The sequence below is a fragment of the Lynx rufus genome, unplaced genomic scaffold (genome assembly GCF_022079265.1).
Source record: "Lynx rufus isolate CCGP_SWC_20201006 ecotype Redwood Valley unplaced genomic scaffold, mLynRuf1.p SCAF_12, whole genome shotgun sequence".
Taxonomy (NCBI): domain Eukaryota; kingdom Metazoa; phylum Chordata; class Mammalia; order Carnivora; family Felidae; genus Lynx; species Lynx rufus.
In genome coordinates, this window is record NW_025814826.1 from 67,402,326 (window position 1) to 67,420,140 (window position 17,815).

Genomic DNA, 17,815 nt, shown 5'->3' on the forward strand with positions numbered 1-17,815 from the left:
ATTTAGGTGATGTGATGGAGACACAGAGGCAGGCCGAGCGGGCGTCGCCCCCCCAGCAGGTCTGGGCGCCAGGGCCCTCAGGCTCCCCGGGCCCTGCTCCCGCTGGTCCCTCAGCCAAGCACCCTGCGGGGGCCCCGCCAGCCAGGGCTCCTCCTTGCCGGCACCCGAGTCGGGGCTCTGTCCGGCCCAAGGTGAGGCCTCAGAAGGTGGCGGCCGCCCGGCAGGGGGTGCAGGCCTCCGAAGCCTCTGGTCCTCCTAGGAAGGGGCAGGCTGCTTGCTTGGGCATCTGCGGGGGTGCTGAGAACTCACAGGGACACAATGATCCAGTTGCCCAGATCGGGGCAGCAAACCTGGAACCCGGGCAGCGGGGCCCAGATCCAGGCAGTTGGGCCAAGGTAAGTTTACCCACATTGGGTTGACCGCATCCAGGTGAGCTCAACAGCCCCCTTTGCCAGCCTCCCTAGGGTGGAGGCGGTGTGTGTGTGTGTGTGTGTGTGTGTGTGTGTGTGTGTGTGTTCTGACCATTTGGGTCACAGGCCTTCTGCCCTGTGCCCCCCACCCAAGCCTCCTCCAGGAGCGTCCTCTCCTGGGGCTGCAGAGAAGATGCCTGGGGAGGGCTGTGTCTCCTCTGAGGTGGGGGGGGGGGTGACACTAGTATTTCAGGAGTCCTGCGCGAGGCCAAGACGGGCCCTGGGTGACAAGTCCCAGGCCCTGGGGGCCTGTGAGGCGGGATGGCCTCCTCCCTCCCCCCTGCGCTCCTGAAACAGGAAGACACAACCACACTGGTTTTCGATCATTTATTCCTGTGCAGAGGTTCAAGTAGAAAAATAAATGGAAACCCAACAGAATGAATGTAAAGTCAGAAGGGACACGTGCATCCTCTCGTCTGGGGGGCGGGGCTCCAGGCCATCAGCTCCCTGGCTGCGGCCCCAGACCCTCCGAGGGGGCCCCCAGCCCAGGACGCGGGAACCTCCCCCGTCGTGGCGAGGGAGGGGCTGCGGAATCTCCCAGTCCGGGAGAGGAAGCGACGGGGGGCCTGGAAGTCCCCGGGGGGAAGGGGATGGGCAGGTCACAGGCTGGGGGCCGAGAGGAGGGCGGCGAGGAGGAGGCCGAGGGCCAGCGCCAGGCCGGGGGCGGGGCCGCTGAGCCGGCTGCGGGCGGGGGCGCTGCTCTGCAGGCTCTTGTTGCACAGGTCGCCCTGACAGCACCGGGTGGCCGTCGCGCCACTGCTGACCTGGCCCTGAAGGTTGTGCGTGGGCGTGCACGACTCCACGCAGTCCTTCTCCACCAGGTTCCCCCGCAGGGGCTCCACTGGAACGGATGGGCACAGTCAGGCTGGGCAGCTGCCTCTGAGCCCCCCGCCTCCCCCCCCCCCGCCCCGCGTCTGGCCTCCCCAGCACCCCAAGTCCCAGCTCCCGGCCCCCACCGCTCCCCGGCCGACCCATCACCGACCCGTCCCCACCAGCCTGCTGGCGTCGGGGCCCCTGAGCAGAGCTCTGGGGTGCCCTGCGGGGCCCCCTTCCCTGGCTCCGTGCTCCCGGGTCACTCACGCTTGGTTATGGTCCTGCAGTAGCGTGCGCTGGCCACACAGTCCTGAGCTTTCTCGCAGTTGGTGGAGCTGGAGCACACGTGACAGCGGAGAGCAAGGGCTGGGGGGGCGAGGGGCACAGGGGTCACTGTCTGGACCGAGCCCTCTGCCGCCCCTGACCCGCGCCAGGCCCCTCCTACACCCCAGGCCCTGCCAGGGCTCCTGTCTCCCCGGAGGCAGGAGGCGGCAGTCCTTGGCTGCCCAGAGCCTGGGACACCGAGACCCCTTGTGCCGGGAGGAGGGGCCGTGCTGGGCCTGTCTAGAGAGCTGGCGGTGCTGGGTACACGGGGGACCCTTCCCCAGGAACGTCACAGAGCTCTGAGACTTGCTAAGAGCAGCTCACAAGACACGATTGCTGCCCCCCCCCCCCCCCGCCGCCGCCGCCGCCAGAGGCTGCCCCCAGCGGGCGAAAGTGGTCGTGTGGACCTGAGTCAAGGCCCAGGGCTTCAGCCGACCACGCTGAGCCTGTGGGAGGAGGGGCTTCCCGGGGACCAGTCAGGGGCTGGGTGATCGGAACATTGGTCTTTCCCCAGGGGAGGCATCTCAGCACCGCTCCCAGCCTCTCTCCCTCTGCGTGTCTGATCCCACGGGCCGATTCGAAGATGCTGCGATATTTTAAGTCTGCTTCCACTAAGACATGGGTTCATTTTGTTTGAAATTCAGTCCAGGATTCCCTGAGCCCAAAGGCCGGTAACCTCAGGCTTCCAGAGTGTGTCCCACAGACCCAAGCTGCCCACCCGCCCCAGCCCTGCACCCTGCCCTTCACCCACCTGGCCCCGCGGCTACCGCCAGTGCGACGAGGAGCAGCAGACCTGGCTTCATCTTGGGGTGTCTCCGGGAGCAGTGGGGGCCCCTCCTCTCTGGAGGCCTTATAGCTGGGGCAGGTGCTGGTGGGAGGGACCAAGGCGGGCAGGTGGCCAGGCAGTAGCGTTCCACCCGCCCCACCCTGGCTGGCCCACACCCACCCGCCCAGTGCGGCCTCCCCTGCCACCTGGAGGGACCTCTGCCCCTGGCTGCCTGCCCCCCAGGGCAGGGGGCTTCCCTCCGCCCACCTTCGGGCGAGGGACAGAGGCCTCCGCTGGCTCTGCAGCTCACTGCGTCCTCTTCCTCTCTCCGGCTCTCTGTCCGACCCCCGGATCATTTTGTCTCAGACTTGTCACCTCCTCCCTTGCGACCCCCACCCTCAGATAAGGTCAACAGGGTCACAAGCCTATGCAGGTGCCCTGTGGGCGCCCAGGGCTGTGCCCCCCGCGCTGGCCCTGCCTTCCTGGGCTTGGGGCTCAGGATCGCCAGGCCCACCCACGGAGCCCTGGGCAAAGGACCCCACGGAAGGAAGGCACCTTGCTGAGATGCCAGGACCTCGGGGTAGTGACAGGAAGAGGAACAGGGTGGGCCGCGGGCTCGGCGTGTGGAGGCTGGATGTGCCTGCAGAGAGGTGAGCGTGGGACCAGGGGCAGGACCTGGGGCACTGGGGGAGGGGCAGGGGCAGGGCTGATGGGGGAGGGGACGGTGCCGAGGCAGAGATTCAACTCGCTCTCCAACTGGGAGAAACCGAGGGCCCCTCAAGTCTCCAACAGCCCTTCCTTCCACCCTCCCACCAAGGACTCTGTCCACCGTGCCCTGGGCCCCGGCCCTCCCGGCGGAGCCCCAGCCTTCACCCTGCTCCGGGACCCGTGGCTGTCCGTCTCTTGCTCTGGTCCCGAGGGCAGTGAGCTCTTCCAGGCCAGGGGCTGTGGGTGACTGGCAGATCCCCCTAACTTCACCTCACAGTGCTCGCGGGGACGCGGGGCGGAGGGGCTTGGCCCTAGGCACAGGGGCCGCCCTCCCCCCGCCCCTGTAGGTCTCCTTGCCGGCCCTGGGCCCCCGCTGCTGCTCTGCTAGGCCAGCTGGACCCTGCTGGGTGGTGCCGGTGGGCCCTCCGAGGCCTCACCCTGTCCCTGCCCTGGCAGGCGGAGCCGACCGTGGGTGCGGGTAGGGCCAGAGCACAGGCGGAGGTGAGCCCTCCCCCTGCCGCAGCCCCCATCCCGCAAGTACTGGAGGGCCTGCTGCAGGGAGGGGAGGCGAGGCTGGAGGGAGGACAGGGTTCAGGCTGGGGAGGTCTGGGACCCCTTGGCCCTTCCTCCCAGCGTGGCCCTGGGCGGGCCAGCTCCGGAGCTGGGCCTCCCCTCTCCCCTGCCACGTGGGGTAAAGTCGGGGTTACATCCGGTGCCAGGGGTCCAAGGACGTGCCGCCTGACACTCTGTGCTGCGCTCCCTAAAGACGTTACTGGACCTGGTGGGAGTGGCCAAGGGTGGGGGGTGGTGTGGCTTCCTTCCAGGACCCTGGGGGACTCCGGGAGGGAGGCCCCTGACGCGGTCCCACAAGCTGGTCCCAGCCTCCCTGAGCCTTGTTTAGCGCAGCTGGGGTGTCCCCTGACAAGGCAGGTGATGCGGGGGGCCCCATGCCCACATCCCGAGAGAGAAAGTCACCCCAAGCTCTGAGGCCTTCCCGAATTCATTCCACAGCCATTCATGGGCAGATGGAAGGCAGGGTCCTGGGAAGCAGGATATAGGGCTTGGGGAGGGGGGGTGGTGACTGGCAGATGGGGAGGGGTGACTCACTGAGGCCAAGGGGCACGGAAGCTACTGGAAAAACAAGTTTGGGGGCTTGGATTTCCTGTAGGGCCTGGTAGAGCTACGGGGTCCAGGGGTGTCGGGCAGACCAGGACTGGAAGTTTGGATGTGAGGCCCGTGGGCAGCAGGGTCCCCTCCCCTGGGGCTGGAGGGGACCCTGCCCACCTGGCCCATCCGCACAGGGCACCTCAGGCTTCACTGTGGCCGTGTGCTCTGGAAGCAGGGACAGACACCTATGGGAGCAGACGTGGCAGCTAGGCCCTGGTTCCATGGGGAGAAAGCCTTTGTCTCTGGTGAGGCGGCCAGTGAGGACAGGGGCTGCCCACCAGGGTGTGAGCCGCCTGTCCTGGGGGCCTCCTAGCACAACTATCAACAGCAGCCTCAGTCACAGTTTGCTTGGGGGAAAAAGTGGGCAATTCCCATGGCGGGAGCTTTCTGAGAACTGGGAGTCATTGGAGGGGCAGTCAGGGAGGACTTCCTGCAGGTGGTGACCTGATTGCCTTGATCTTGGAGGCACATTTCAGGGGAGAGAGGAGTCGTCATGGCCCTTTAAGTTGGCCCCCTTCCAGCATCCTTCTACTGGTGAGGAAGTGAGGTCCCAAGAGGGCCCTGCGGGCTCCAGCCAGGTCACCCTGGCAGTGGCGTGAACCCGGACACTCCTGTGTCCATGGCCTCTCCTCCTGTCCCCCTCATCCTCTGGAGAAAACTGCTACTTTCCAGAACTCAAGCCCTCTCACCCAGTCCCTGGAGCCAACAGCAACAACGGCTAGAAGAGGTCGTGGAGGGGCACAGGCAGAGGGTGCTACCAGCCCCCACCCTCAGCCCTGCCTGCTTCCTGAACACAGCGGGCCAGGAGGCCAGGCGCCGGGACAAGCCCAGACCTACGCCTGCAGTGTGCCTTTCCTGCTCATGCCCCCTGCCCCACAGGCCCCACACCCTGCCTTCCACTGCTCCCCACGTCTCAGCCTTGGAGTGCGGGGAAAGACAGGAATCAAGGCCTAGACCACCAGGCCATGGGGGTCCCTGGGGTCGCACAAAGGGGTGAGTGGCCCAGAGAGGGAAGCAGCGCGGCACAGGGGCCACTCCAGGCGTTCTGAAAATGCAGCCGGGGAGGCCCTGGGGCCCTGCCTTGGGCTGAAGGTGAGCTTCCGCGTGGGCAAGTCAGTTTCCCCCACTGGGTGCACCCCCAAGCCTTGGGGCCTGGGGACAAGCCTCCTTCAGTTTCAAGTTGCATTACAGGCGGGTCCCACGGCTGCACACAGGGGGACACCGCCCCTACCCACTCACTCCCTTGGCTAGCAGTGCCCATCATAGACCCTGCGCTCTGGGCACGACAGGGACAGACAGGAGAGACAGGCCCAGCCCTTGGGACCCCTGGATGAGCTAGGGAGACGGTGCACAGACAAGCGTACCCCATGTGAGTGGGAGGTCAAGGAGGCCAAGGGAGGGGGGGTCTCCTGAGGATAGAGCAAGGACAAGGGGGTCAGGGCCTGGATCTGGTCCCCGGTGGCCTCTGGCACGCCGTAGCCCTTTCCTGTCTCTGCCCCTTCCTCCCCAGTAGGGCTGAGGTGACTCCCTTGTGAGTCAGCCAGTGGAGGGATACGGTGCCCCCTGCGGCCTTTGCGCCTCCTTCACACGCCTGCACACACGCATGGGGCCTCCCTCGGATGACACAGAGAGGGCCTTGTCCGTGGTCACCCAGTCAGCAAGTGGGAACCAAAACTGGGCCCACCCTCCACTCTGTCCCTGCTGGCCTGGGGCTCTTACCCCACACCCAGGCCTCCCTGCTCCTCCCTCATGTGCAGGAGACTCACCCTTACACACAGGGCCACAGGCCTAGACATGGGTCCCTCTCACCTGCTTCCCAGGGCCTGGCATGGCCCCGCCTGTTCTTCATCATCTCCTGGGACCATGGCCACCGGTGTGGGGCCTCCCTTTCCCGCTCTGCCAGAGTGCAAATCCGGGGAGCAGCCACATGGGCAGCCCTTCCCTGCCTTGGGGTGCAGCCTGTCCCCCAGGAATGCCTGGACTGGAGCCCTAGGCTCCCGTAGACCAGGAGAGACATGCCAGTTCTCAGGCCTGGTGGGCCGCTCCCCTGCAAGAGGCCCCGCACGGCTCCTAGGACCAGCCCCGGGTCCCCCAGCAGAGGTCTGACGTGGGCCCTGCCAATCGGCGTCTCCGGCTGTGTCTGTGAGAGGCACTGGGATTCAGGGGACCGGGTGATGGGGGAAGCTCTCAGAGTGGGGAGTGAGGGCTGTGTCCTTCCATGAAGTAGAGGAAGAGAGCTTGCCGAAGGGCACGGGCACCGAGCCACAGAGCCACAGCAACCTGGGGACCTCGGAGTTCCATGGCTGCAGGCTCTTAGCAGTGTGGGCTTGCAGAACACGCAAACCTGGAACTGCAGAAGCTAAAGCACCTGAGATCCAGGTGCCCTGGAGGGGGTTTATTCTCCGCATGTTAGGATAAGCTCCCTCTAGGGTTTGAGAAAAAGAGAATGTGCTCATGTTCTACCCCTAGGTTCTCCCTTCTGCTGTGCCACTGCTCACTGCTCCTCCTGCTGTAGCCTGAGCTTGCGGCCTTAAACCCTTGAGCTCCGTGATGGCATTGGGTGTAGGTTCCAGGGTAGTGAACACCTACCACCTACATAATCCACACATCTGTAGCTTACCCATCCATCCATCCATCCATCCATCCATTCATCCATTCATCCAACATCCGTTCATCCATCCATCATATACTCATCATCCATCCATCCACCCATCCATTCCTCCATCATCCACCCATTATCTGTCCATCCATCCACTCATCCACTCATACAACTTATGTATCCTGTAGGAGATAGTTACAGTGATGTCTCTTTCTCCTGTCCCCTCGTCCCTTTCTCATTCACATACACACTTACCGCCTGACAAGAGAAAACAGTAATTCTCAAAGACTGTGGAGTGAAACCCAGTGGGGCCTCTGAGAGGCCCTAGATCTACAACTGGTTGGCAAGCAGCTCTGGGATTTGCGACACCCAACATGCACACACGTTCCTTTTACTTAAGATTATATATGATTTGGGGGTGGCTTTGAGAGGACATCATTGATCCTAACACTTAAGAGAGAAATAAACATCTTACGTGGACATGTGCCCTGTCAGTCTGTCTGTGTGTCTTTGGCCCTGGTACGTCTTACACAGAGCAGTGTAAGTTCCTTTCCTTAACGACCCCTCCCCCATTTGTCCCTTGTCCCTTGGGAACAGGAAATGGACCCCTGTTGGATCCCGCCACCCTTTAAGCCGCACTAAACCCCTGCCAGGACAACCAAATTAAAAAAAAAAAAAAGATTTGGGGGGAGTGCCTGGGTGGCTCAGTTGGTTGAGTGTCCAACTCTTGGTTTTCACTCAGGTCATGATCTTACAGTTCATGGGATCCGGCCCTGCATCAGGTTCTGCGCTAGGTGTGGAGACTGCTTGGGATTATCTCTCTCCCCCTCTTTCTCTCTTCCCCTCCCCCATGCTCTCAGTCTCTCTCTCTCTCTCAGAATAAATATATAAACCTTTAAAAAACAGATTTTTGGCAACAGCGGATGAAGTGCTCGGATGGGGACTACTGTCCTCCCCAGTGCGTGTGGGGGAGGGCTTCAATCTTCCAGTGAGACCCAGATTTCAGAGGCGGACAGCCTCTTTCCAACTCTGCACTTTATAGACGAGGTTCCGGACTCTTGTTGGGGACAAGATAACAGGAGCTGGCAGCACCACATCTGCATCAGCAGGTGGCCTGGGAGCGAGGGGTGCATTGTCCTCACGCGGCCTAGATGCCGAGGACACCCAGTCCCTGCTCCTCTGGGCCTCAGGCAGCTGCTGAGCTTTGAATCTGCAGCAGCCCCGCTCAGCCACTCCCTGCTCAGCCTGGTGGCCTCGGGGGCTCAGCTTTGGCACCCGGCCCCGGTGCAGGGGGTTTGCATGCTGTGGCAACTGCTCTGGGTGTGGGGACAGGGAGTGGGGCCCCAGCTGGGCCTGGCAGGGAGCTGAATGCTCTGCCTACAAGAACTCAGGGGATCAGAGGCCTGTGTCATCTTTGCCCGGGAACATTACGTAAGATTGGACAAGTGCTGCTACTTGGGGAGGAGGAGAGGCCGGGTGGAAGGAAGGTGACACAGGGAGACCCAGGACCCGCCCAGGGCTGAGCGCAGGGCAGAGGCCCAGCTTCCGACTGTGACCCTGGGGGATGCAGAACCGGGAGAAAGGCCACAGCTCTGCTGTGCTCCGAGTATCAGCCAAGCTCTCTGAGCTCCAGCGGCCTCCCTGCCTTCCTGCCGGGGGGAACAGGTCAAAGCCTGTGGCCTGGCTGTGGCCCCACGCCCACACAGCCCCAGAATGCCCCTCCCTGAGGATCAAGCCCAGCTTCCCACAAGCCCTGCTCAGCCGACCCACCTTTAGTGTTCCCCCACCGCCTGGGTCTCCGTGCAGCCCCTCCGGCCCTTTCTTACCTCTGGGCCTTTGCACCTGTTGTCCTCACTGCCTTCCCAGGGCTGGGATCGCAGCCCTCTGAGAGTCCGGTGAGCCCTCCAGCACCCCACCCCCACAGGTCTGTGGTGCCCCAGGGCCCACACGATCCTGGTATGCGGTGGGCGCGGTCTCTGAGAGTCCCCTGACTTAATGACTGTGGGGAAGCCGTGGGGGCGGGGAGGAGGCAGAGAGAATTCAGGCTTTGGGGCAGACCAATCTGCCAGCCAGGGATTAAATCCAAAAAGCAGTTTGTGCCTCAGCGTCCTCATCTGTAGCAAGGGCAATTAATGTCCTCATTGGAAATGTCTCTTGGCCGCACCTCGACTTCTGAATGTCGAAGTCTCGCAGGAGACCACCGGTCGTCCCGTGGCACCCAATGTGGCTTTCCCTTGGGACTTGTACAAGTAGGGCCTGCCCTAGCGGGGAAGCTGGTCGGACAGGAGTCAAGAGAGGGAATTTCCACTCTCTTTGAGAAAGAAACCCCAAACTTCAAAGGCTGGGTGGGGTGGCCCAACCCTGAGCCCCAAGTTTGTTCCCGAGAAGGCCACTTCACGTGGACTTTGTGCCAACCTGCTCCTGGGTCCCCGGAGCCCAGCAGGCCTGGCCACGAAGGGAACTGTACTAGTGACTCAGAGGGGCCCCAAGGGAATCCTGACATCCGTGTTTCGAGGCAGGGCCCCCTCAGCCCACCTTGTCCTCCAGGGTGTGGACAGAAGCACAGAAAGCCTGCGAGAACACAAGTCCCTGCCCCTGCCCCGCTTCCCCACACGCTTCAGGAGCACTCCCGGGTAGAATGGCGGCCACGGCAGCGTCACAGGCACGGGGGACGGACAGCAGGCTGGGCTTGCGGGCACTGGGTGGGGGGGTGGCGGCCCTGTGAGGCCAGAGAGGCGGCTGCTGGGAACGGGAGGACCTTTGTCCCTTTTGGGTACTCTGGGAACTCCGGGGACACTAGTGTCCGGCCGAGTTGCGGAGGTGGAGGCTGAGAGGAAGGCAGTGGGAGACCGGCTGTCCCGGCTGCAATCTGTCCCTTGGTTCCCAGAATCGAGGCCCAGGCCCCACCAGGGAAGGCCCCGGCCATCACGGCGTCCCGTCACCTTGGCACTTGGGCTGTGGGAGCCGCGCTCTGCCAGGCAGGCAGGACGTTGGCCTCTGGGGCCCCCGGAAGGGATGTGAGGGACAGCGATGTCGGGGGAGGGAAATTACCAGGGCCTGCGAGGGGAGGAGGCGGGTGGGCCAGGGCAGGGCCCCGGGGCTAGGAGCAGGGAGGCCCCGAGAGAGAGCTGTGGGCCCGGGACCTGCATGCGGTCCTGGGGAGAGGCCCCGGGCAGAGGTGAGGGAGGAGAGCTGGAGCCTCTGGCCCCTTGCCCCCCAAGAAGAGCCCCGGGTGCCCGGCTGGGCCCTGACTGGGGGTGCAGGGCGGTAGGAGTTGTGGGGCACCCCGCAGGGCGGACCACAGATGCTGGGGAACCCCACGGGAGCCCCCAGGCTGAGGGCTGGGAAGGGGTGCTGGCTTTTTGGATTCTGAGGAGAGTGCCTCCTGCTCTCTGAGTTTATGCCTGGAGAATGCCACCGCCCTCCGTAAAGTGCCCCTGCCTGGCCCCGAGGCACGGGGGACCCCCCAAAACTTCAACATCTCAGGCAATGGGGACAGGATGTACAGCTTTATTCTCCTCCACGAGCTCCTGGGAGGAGGCCTTGCCGTGGGCGCCTCTGGCGGGGGGCGGGCCAGCCCCCGTGCCCAGTGAGAACACAGGCCCCACACGGATTCTGCCCCCACAGCGGCAGCCAGGGGACCATGAACAGGCCTGCCTTCGCTGGCAGGGACTGGGGGTGGGGGCGAGGCGGCCTCCTGGAAGCCCTCATCCCATGTGCTGACCTGGGGTGGCCCTGTGGGCTCTCTCGGGGTGCCTGGCTCCCAGGAGGCCCGGGGGTGGGTGCTTGTGCGGAGTGAATTCGCCCCTGAGGTGTGAGCGAGCCGTGGAAGGAGTGGCGGGTCGGTGCGCAGGGGAGCACAGGCGTGGCTGGTGCAGGGGACGCCCAGACCTCTGACCCGCCTGCCCCGTGCGTGGTGGATCCGGGCTCTCGAGGCCAGAGTGGGAGGAGCCCCCGTGGGAGGCCCCGCAACGGGGTGGAGGGTGTCGGGGAGGACCGGGTGGCCGGGACCCCGGGAGAGGGCCGAGGGTCCCTCAGAGGCGGGTCCCCTGCGGTAGGGGGGCTTCCCGCCCCGGGGTGGGAGCCCGAGGAGGGGGCCGGGCGGCCCCGGGGGAAGCAGGGAGGAGCACAGGAGAGACAGGGACCCTTCCCGCCTGCGTGGCCGAGTGCGGGGAGCGGGGCAGGCTGGCGACGGCCTGCGAGGGGCCGGGTGAGAGCCGGGCCCGCCCGTGGAGCGTGGGCTCAGCAGGCCGCCCGGAGCAGCGCCCACAGCAGGCTGACGGAGGCACTGAGCCACAGAGCCCCGTGGCTGCCCGCCAGGCCCGCGGCCGCGTTGCGGTTGCACTGGCTGCCTTGGCAGCAGGAGACAGAGAGGGTGCGGCCGTCCGAGGACATTGTGCTGTTGGGGCACACCGGGGAGCAGGACTTCATGACCAGGATGCCGCCAGGGTTTGCTGTGGAGAGAGGGGCGAGGGCCGTGGGTGGAGGGCTCTGTGCGTCCCCCGCGCGGCCCGCCGCGGCCCGGGGCTGCCGGCACCGCAGGCCCCGTCCGCTTCCAGGGCTCCCGGGGGCTCCGTTCTCGTGGGAGGTGGTTAGAGCAGGGGTGGGGTGGCCGGGTGACAGTAGCCAGCCCGGGCAGAGCAGAGGGACAGGCAGGCTGCAGCGGGACGAGGAGGGTGTCGGGGGCCGGTCCCCACCCGCTCAGGACCCACCTCTGTGCACAGTCCCCCCGCCCGCACGTGGGCCCACGGCGGGGGGGGGGGGGACACCAGACGCCCGAGGAGCAAATTCTCCGGTCACACGTGATGAGTGGTCACGACCGCGCTCAGCTATTACAGAACAGGGCAGTGTCCACGAACCCTGTCCTGAGCTATCGCCGAGGAGAGGGGAAGGATGGGGGCAGGTGCTGCCCGGGACACTGACCCAGCGTGGCCGCCTCCTCCCTGGCTGAGCCCCCGCCCCTCCCCCAGGATTGCCAGCAGGGGGCCAGGAGACACCTCCACCTGCTGGTGATGCTGGGAGCACACGGGCGTGACCACCGACCGGCCTCTCGGCGGCCGCGGGTCCCGTCCCCCAGTTCCTGCTCCGGGATCCCTCCTGTTCCCCCTCACGCATCAGCACCCTCCCCACTTGGGGGGCCTCTGCTCAGGGCTCCCTCTGAGGAGCACCCTCCCATTGTCATCCAGGGCCATGACCGCTCGGGGAACACCGCCTGGCAGGACACACGGGTGGACAGACAGACTCAGCAAATGGGCAGTGAGGAGCGAACAGGAGGTGGGATAAGGGGGGGGCATGGGGGTCTAAAGGAAGCCCCACCCCGGGGAGGGAACGGGGGCCCTCAGGGTGTTGGGTCCTGTCCGGGTGTAAGAACTGATGCTTCAGCGGCAAAAGGCACCCACGGGGGGGGGGGGTCCCGGCATGGGGGGGACCACCGGGACCAGCTCCTCCCCAGCCCTCCCACCCACCCCTCCTTGTGCCACAGCCAGAGCCGCAGAGCACAGCGGGTGCTCAGGGACCATCGGCCAGGTGACTGAAAGAGAACACGACCTGCCTGTGCCCCACACGCCCAGGACTTGGCCAGAAGTGGGGGAGCGTCCCCTAGGCCCTGAGAAAGTGACCTGGTCCTTGGGCAGGGTCCTCCTCCGCCTGACGGGAGCAGGTCCGGGAGGCATCGAGGGGTTTGTGCTGCCTCCTCACAGCGTCCCTGCACCAAGGAGGGGTGGGGTCCAGCCAGACACCATGTCTCCCCGTAATAAGGGGGCTCTGCGTCCCATGTGGGAGGGCCTTTGTAATCATCGAGGTTCACAGGGAGCTGGGGCCCCAGCGAGGCTGCCTGGCTCATCCAGGGCATCTGACGTGCTGCCGGGACCTCCACAGACAGGACACCAACGGGGACAGGGACCGGTGGGGGGAGGGGGCTCCTCACCCCCTCCCAGAAGCAGTCGCTCCTGCCTCCTGGACCCCGCGCGGCCACCTGCGGCCAAACCTCAGCACACATGCCTCCCGCCTCTCTCGGGGCCGCTCAGGGACCCAGTGTCTCTGCAGAATCTTCCAACCCCCCCCCCCACCCCTCACTTCAGGGTCCCACCCTGTGCCTGCTGCCCCTGCAGGCCAACTTCCCCACTGCCCTGTCTAGTGACCCGGTCAGGCTTCCCACCCCTCGGGGCCACCACAGCGACCGGGCCCCTCACCTCCCTGCCGTGCTCAAACTCCCACCATGTGACCTTCTGTGGCCCCCCCTCGCACCCTGACCCCGCCTGCCAAGGTCACCATCAAGCACCACTCGAGAGCTCGGGGCCCCAGCCCAGCCCTTGACGGCTCAGGGAAGAACCAGACCCACAGAGGGACTTGGGAGGTCAGAGGAAGGAGGGAGCCTGTCCTGGGGGTCCGGGCACGGGGGCGGGGGGGTCGTCTGTTGGAGGCAGGCTACAGGTGCGGCCGGGAAAGGCAGGGTGATGGTGACGGGCCTCGGGGCCGAGGCCGTGGGTCCTGTCATGATGCCATGGGCCGGGCTGCCCCGCAGCCCTGTACCCCGCCCTGTCCTCCAGGCGCCGGCCTCCCTCCAGGCCCAGTCTTGCCGAATCCCTGTGCGGCCTGCTTCCTCCCGCATCTCTCACACGGACTCCCTCTGACTCAAGCGGGAAGGCCACATCTGGCCTTGCTCTGCGGTGTCGGTGTCGTGTCGGGGTGTCGCTGGGCTGCTCCTAGCCCACCTCCCACCAACACGGAGGCGGGGTCCGGCAGAGTGGGCGGGTCCCTACCACCTCCGGCACCGCAGGGGGGCCCCTGGCCGGGCTGTGGGGGTGCGTGCGGGGGTACTCACTGGCCTGCGTGATCACACAGTACTTGTCAGTTGGGGCGCACTCCACCAGAGACTCGCAGTCCTTGTGGCCACAGCACACGTGACAGTGAAGGGCCCGGGCTGGGGGGAGGAAGCAGGGACCCCTGTCAGCGTGGGCTGGGGAGAGCCTGGGGGCCATGTCTGGCCCTCTCTGAGCCTCCGCCACCCCCCCTCCCTCCGGAGGTGCTCCCGGTCCCCGGGGACGGGGCTAGAGACTCGGCAGGCCGGTCAGCAGGAGCGAGGGGGCCCTGGGACGGAGGAGGGTTAACTTCGGGGGGGATCTGGGCTCTGCTTCTCACTGCCGCTGCCCCTCTCTGAGCGACAGAGTCCTCCCTATGAGATGGGACCGAGCACAGCCTGAGGCTGCCCGGATGACAAGTCACAGGCTCTTGGCCCCTGCCCCACCCTCCTGTGCTGGGGCTCCCGGCCTGCACCGCGGCCTGGGCCGGAGGACAGCGAGGGCTGGGAGGGTTTTGCTCACCGTGGGCACCAAGGGCTGCTTAGTTAACAGGAGGGAACAGCCCTGCCCTCCCTGCCCGGGGCCTGCCAGCGGCCCCTACCCCAGACTGATCAGCGGACAGTCCACAGCAAAAGGCCCTGGTGACCCCCGCCCCGTGCACTGTGACCGGCCCCAGGCCCCGACCACAAGGATGCAGGACAAGGCTCCTGGCCTGGAGGAGCCTGCAGGCTGCCCGGGGGGTGGGGGCGGCCAGCTGAGGTTGGGATGGAGTGGGGTGAGTGAGATAGAGTGACACTTTGTGGGACACCTGGCCCAGGTGTCTTCATAGAGGGAGGGGGCCATCTGGGAGGGTTTCCTGGAGGGGGTGCCCCTGGAACTGCGAAGGGGCCATTGGGCAGGTGGGAGAACCAGGGTGGAGGGGCACGTGCTGCGAGAAAGGGCACGTCTATGCCAGGCCTGGGGGCTGTGGTGTGCCCGCTCCGACATCAAAGCGGGCACCTGTGGAGGGGAGTGACAGCATCTTGCACACACGGCTCAGCAGACATCAGGGACCCCTTCCCCTGGGGAAGTGGGGACACTTGTGGCTGAACCACGGGTGGTGAGGTCAAGCTCAGACAGACCCCAGGCTCAGAGGCTTTCTTCCCAGGATAGGACTCTGGAACACCCCCAGGAAAAAGAGGCATCTCTGCGGGTGACCCCTGGCTGTTCCTCTGCTCCTGTCTGCAACTGAGTCTGGTTGGGTGGGGGGGACACTCCCAGCTTCCTCTGAACTAGAAACTCACATAGCCTCTGTTTCGCCCTCAGGGGTCGGAGAGTCCCTGTGTGGGGGGATCTCCACACTGGGGAGGCCTCACTGGGGCCTCCGGGCAGCCGCCCCTCACCGTTGTGCCAGCCTCTCTTCTGACAAACACCTTGTCCCCTGCCCCGTCCCCAGAGCCAGCCTCGAACCTTTGCCCAAGTGTCCCCTCCATCTGTGTTTCCGGCCTCCTCGGGATGGGCCTGGTCTCGGAGACGCCTCTGTCTCTGCCTTCCCCCCAGGCGGTTCCCCAGGCAGGCCGGAGGCCCCAGCTCTCCCACCTCCACTCGGGGCATGTGGAGGGGGCTATTATCCCTGGGTGGTAATTATTCAGCTGCTAATCACAGGCTGGATCACCCCCTCCCCGGGGCCCCATTTCCGGTGGCCCCAAAGCAACAGGTGCTCTCGTTCAAGGTCACACAGCCAGCAAGAGGGGGTGGGAGTGACCAACTCATTCCCCTGATTCCAGCACCGAGAGTCCTGCCTCCCAAGAATCCCCTTTGTCCAGGAAAACAGGACACTGGCCTCCTGGCTGGTAGCTGGTCCCCCTGTCGGCCCAGAGCTCTGCAGACTCAGGCCTGTCACCGGCTCTTTCACCCACGAGAGGCAGATATACTAGAAACTATGCCCAAAGGGACACAAAGGTCTCCAGGTCTCCCCCCCAACACACACACACACTCCTCAGGGGGAAGCCACGCCCAGCAGCTGTCTGTCCCCAACCCTCCCACCCGGGTCAGTGGTTCTTACCCAGGTCAGTGCACAGAGCGGCCAGAAGCAGAAACAGCAGGAGTGGCCTCATCGTGGGGCATCCACCGGCTGGGACTGGGGAGCGGCCGGCACCAGGTGCCTTTATATGACTGGCTTCTTCGCCGGGTCAGACCTAGTAATTTAGCTGGAGCTGAACTTGGGACGGCAGGGCCAGCCTGACTCACGCTGCCTGGGCTCCCCTCTGCCCCACCCCCAGGGCTCCAGGGGCTCTCAGGTCACCTGTGCCCTCTCTCTGCCTGCCTCCCTGTCCTGAGCCTTTGGCCTCCCGGTCCCTCGAGGTATCGTGAGGCCCCAGGCCCGGCTGGGGACAAGGGAAGGTCTCGATGGTCTATGGGTGACAGCCCACGCTTGGGGCCTGGGGGACACAGCCCTGCCTGGGTCTTCCGGGTAAGCACAGCCATTTCTCTTGTGTCTCTCCCCTGGCCAGGCCAGGCCAATCAGGGAGGCGCCAAGCCCATTTGAGTGGGGACACTGAGACACTGCAGGCTGAAGGCTGGCTTTGGACCAGCGCGTCTCAATCTTTGTGTGCGCACACATCACAGGGACCCTGGCAAGATGCTGAGTCTGAGGCCCTGGACCCTGCATCCCTGACAAGCTCCCGGAGAGGCTGGTGCTGCTGGGCTGCAGGGATGACCGAGCAGGGGTGGGCAGGGCCAGAGGGGCCCAGCATCTCAGATGGCACTGAGCCACCGCCCATTGGCCTCCAGGCCGGGCTTGGGGGACCCTGAATGACAAGGGTGCCCTGGGAGGATGCAGGGACCAGCCTGGGCACAGTGGGCTGCCCCCAGTTGCTGTTTTGGGGTCTGGCTAGGGTTCCAGAGGCTGAAGGTTGGAGCTCACACCTCCTGGTGTTTCCACTGCGTCCCTTCCGAGGGCCACCGGCCTCTCTCTTCTGGCGGCTGGAGTCCCCTCCCCAGCGACCAGAGCCTCCCTTCCAGATGCAGTTCCGACCGTGTCACAGTCCGCCAAGAGCTCTGCAGGCACACGTCGTCCGCATAAGCCTGCCTCGCCTGGCCTCCCCTGTGTCCTCCAGCCTCCCCGCCCTCCCCTCGGCCTCCAGAGTGAAGCCACATGCCTCCATGCCCTCACCCGGGCCCGGCCTGATGCCCGGAACACCCTTCCCTCCTTTCCTTCCGCGGCAGAATCATTGTCTTTGTCCGGAACATTCTTAGACCCACTATTCCTGCCTGTGCCCTGGCGGCGCCTGCCTGGAGCCCGTGTCCTTCCCCAGGTCCCCCGCAGGGCCTCTGCTCCGTCACCCACGGAGGCTGGGCCAGCTGCTCACCCCTAGAACCAGGTGCACAGGTCGGGAGCCACGTGCATGGACGTGGGGCCCTGGCGGTGCAGCAGGGGTCAGATCCGCGCTGGGACAAGCTCTCTCCACACCGTCGCCGCCTAGCAAAGCGTCAAGGAGCCTGGAACACTGATATTTCATATTGGCTGTTTTTAAACTTTGTGTAGAACTTTCTCAGTTTTAGAGGTATGGTGTGTGGGGTCCCATCTGCCACGGCCCCCAAAGGACCGGGGTGGGCTCACCCTTAGCAGGAACCTGCTGAGAGTGTCGCGAGGGCGCAGCAAACGCACGAGCTGCAGTCGCTGCGTCCGGAACGAGGGCACATCAGTGTGCTGAGAAGGGAGGGGTAAGGCCCGCGCGATCCCGGGGTTGATTCCGTGCATCTCGCCCCGTCTGCTCTACCCCATCCACGCCTCCCATACCCTCTAATACGCTGCACGGCATCTACCGTACTCCTCCCACCTTCATCTGCCGTCAGAGCTGGGTCACTTTCTGTGGCCATGGCCCGTGACGGTTAGCTGGGCTTTGCCCAGCAGCACCTGGCTTCCTTGGTCTGAACCCCTGCCCTGCGTGAAGCGGTCATGAGATAGACACCGGACTCCGAGGACCGAGCTCCTTGCCAGATTTCACCTCATCCTGACCTCAGGCCTGAGAAAGTTCTCTCCTCTGCTGCGAGGGTTACGGGACTGGGAAGGGTGCGATAGAGCCCAGACTGGTGCCAGGATATCAGAGCGTAAGGCAGGTGGCTGGCCCTAGATCCAGCTAGAGGTCAGCGGGGAGACGCCAGGTGAGCGCCCAACGGCCAATAG

General features: G+C 65.1%; 2 protein-coding genes across 2 annotated transcripts; both read right to left on the reverse strand.

Annotated features, from left to right (window-relative positions):
- Positions 1-1,069: 1,069 nt before the first annotated feature.
- Positions 1,070-2,410, reverse strand: LY6D (lymphocyte antigen 6 family member D). Its single transcript, XM_047073895.1, has 3 exons — positions 2,359-2,410; positions 1,551-1,649; positions 1,070-1,311 (listed from the first exon to the last, which is right to left on the reverse strand). The coding sequence occupies exons 1-3, from the start codon at positions 2,408-2,410 to the stop codon at positions 1,070-1,072; spliced, it is 393 nt and encodes a 130-aa protein (XP_046929851.1).
- An 8,679-nt stretch (positions 2,411-11,089) lies between these two features.
- LOC124507921 (lymphocyte antigen 6E-like) lies at positions 11,090-15,743 on the reverse strand. Its single transcript, XM_047074391.1, has 3 exons — positions 15,692-15,743; positions 13,671-13,769; positions 11,090-11,301 (listed from the first exon to the last, which is right to left on the reverse strand). Exons 1-3 carry the CDS (start codon positions 15,741-15,743, stop codon positions 11,090-11,092), a joined length of 363 nt encoding a protein of 120 aa, XP_046930347.1.
- Between the last annotated feature and the right edge of the window lie 2,072 nt (positions 15,744-17,815).

Excerpts from the sequence above, each read along its gene's own strand:
- LY6D (XM_047073895.1), bottom strand. The coding sequence starts at position 2,410 with ATGAAGCCAGGTCTGCTGCTCCTCGTCGCACTGGCGGTAGCCGCGGGG. Across the intron at positions 1,650-2,358 it reads GGCGGTAGCCGCGGGGCCAG|CCCTTGCTCTCCGCTGTCAC; the intron begins GTGGGTGAAGGG and ends TCGCCCCCCCAG. Across the intron at positions 1,312-1,550 it reads CTGCAGGACCATAACCAAGC|TGGAGCCCCTGCGGGGGAAC; the intron begins GTGAGTGACCCG and ends CATCCGTTCCAG.
- LOC124507921 (XM_047074391.1), bottom strand. The coding sequence starts at position 15,743 with ATGAGGCCACTCCTGCTGTTTCTGCTTCTGGCCGCTCTGTGCACTGAC. Across the intron at positions 13,770-15,691 it reads CGCTCTGTGCACTGACCTGG|CCCGGGCCCTTCACTGTCAC; the intron begins GTAAGAACCACT and ends TCCTCCCCCCAG. Across the intron at positions 11,302-13,670 it reads CTGTGTGATCACGCAGGCCA|CAAACCCTGGCGGCATCCTG; the intron begins GTGAGTACCCCC and ends CTCTCTCCACAG.